This window comes from Lottia gigantea, assembly GCF_000327385.1.
Source record: "Lottia gigantea unplaced genomic scaffold LOTGIsca_7, whole genome shotgun sequence".
Lineage (NCBI taxonomy): Eukaryota > Metazoa > Mollusca > Gastropoda > Lottiidae > Lottia > Lottia gigantea.
This window is the reverse complement of record NW_008710370.1, coordinates 3,446,651-3,447,199: the sequence shown is the minus strand read 5'-3', so window position 1 is coordinate 3,447,199 and position 549 is coordinate 3,446,651. Positions and strand designations below refer to the sequence as shown.

The 549-nt window shown below is 33.2% G+C and overlaps 1 protein-coding gene across 1 annotated transcript in view; it reads right to left on the bottom strand.

Annotated features, from left to right (window-relative positions):
• Positions 1-300, bottom strand: part of LOTGIDRAFT_155113 (hypothetical protein) — a gene marked incomplete at both ends in the record, with an annotated part of 1,216 nt that extends 916 nt beyond the window's left edge. Inside the window, one exon of the mRNA XM_009065616.1 lies at positions 81-300. Within this exon, the coding sequence (XP_009063864.1) occupies positions 81-300 (220 nt within the window). The remainder of the gene's footprint in view (positions 1-80) is intronic.
• Between the last annotated feature and the right edge of the window lie 249 nt (positions 301-549).

Here is a 549-nt window from a genome sequence, read left to right as displayed (position 1 = left end):
AATAGCAGTTCTAGGTCTTAATTTCTGCTCATTAAAGAGCTTAACAAATTCTTTATTTTCTTCTTGTCGAAATGGTCTACCACTTTCCGCTCTCGGATATTCGCTATCTAAATCCGACATGGCGGAAGCGTACAAACCGTTAGCATCAAATGCCATTAGCTTAGAATAGTCCGGCTCTTGGAGTTTAGCGTGAACTTCCGTTTTATCTTTTGGGTTAGCAGTGTATTCTTTGAATAAATCAATTATATTATCACTTGGTGTTTCTGTGTATTCCTTTAATATATTACAAATTTCATCCATTTTATTCTTTTCAAATGATTTTCGATTTACCGAAACTCTTGTCGGATAAAATATCTTATAAAAGGGTGAGTATGTGAGTAAACTTTTTCTACGTTTTCTTTTTCGGTGTGTTTCGGAACCATTCTAGTACTTTCATACCATTCTTCTTCAACCATTTCTTTATCTTAATGATATAAATAATACCAACCCTTTAAAGATAAAGAAGGAGCCGTTAGAGTATTGGAAATATTCTGAAATACAACCTCTTTT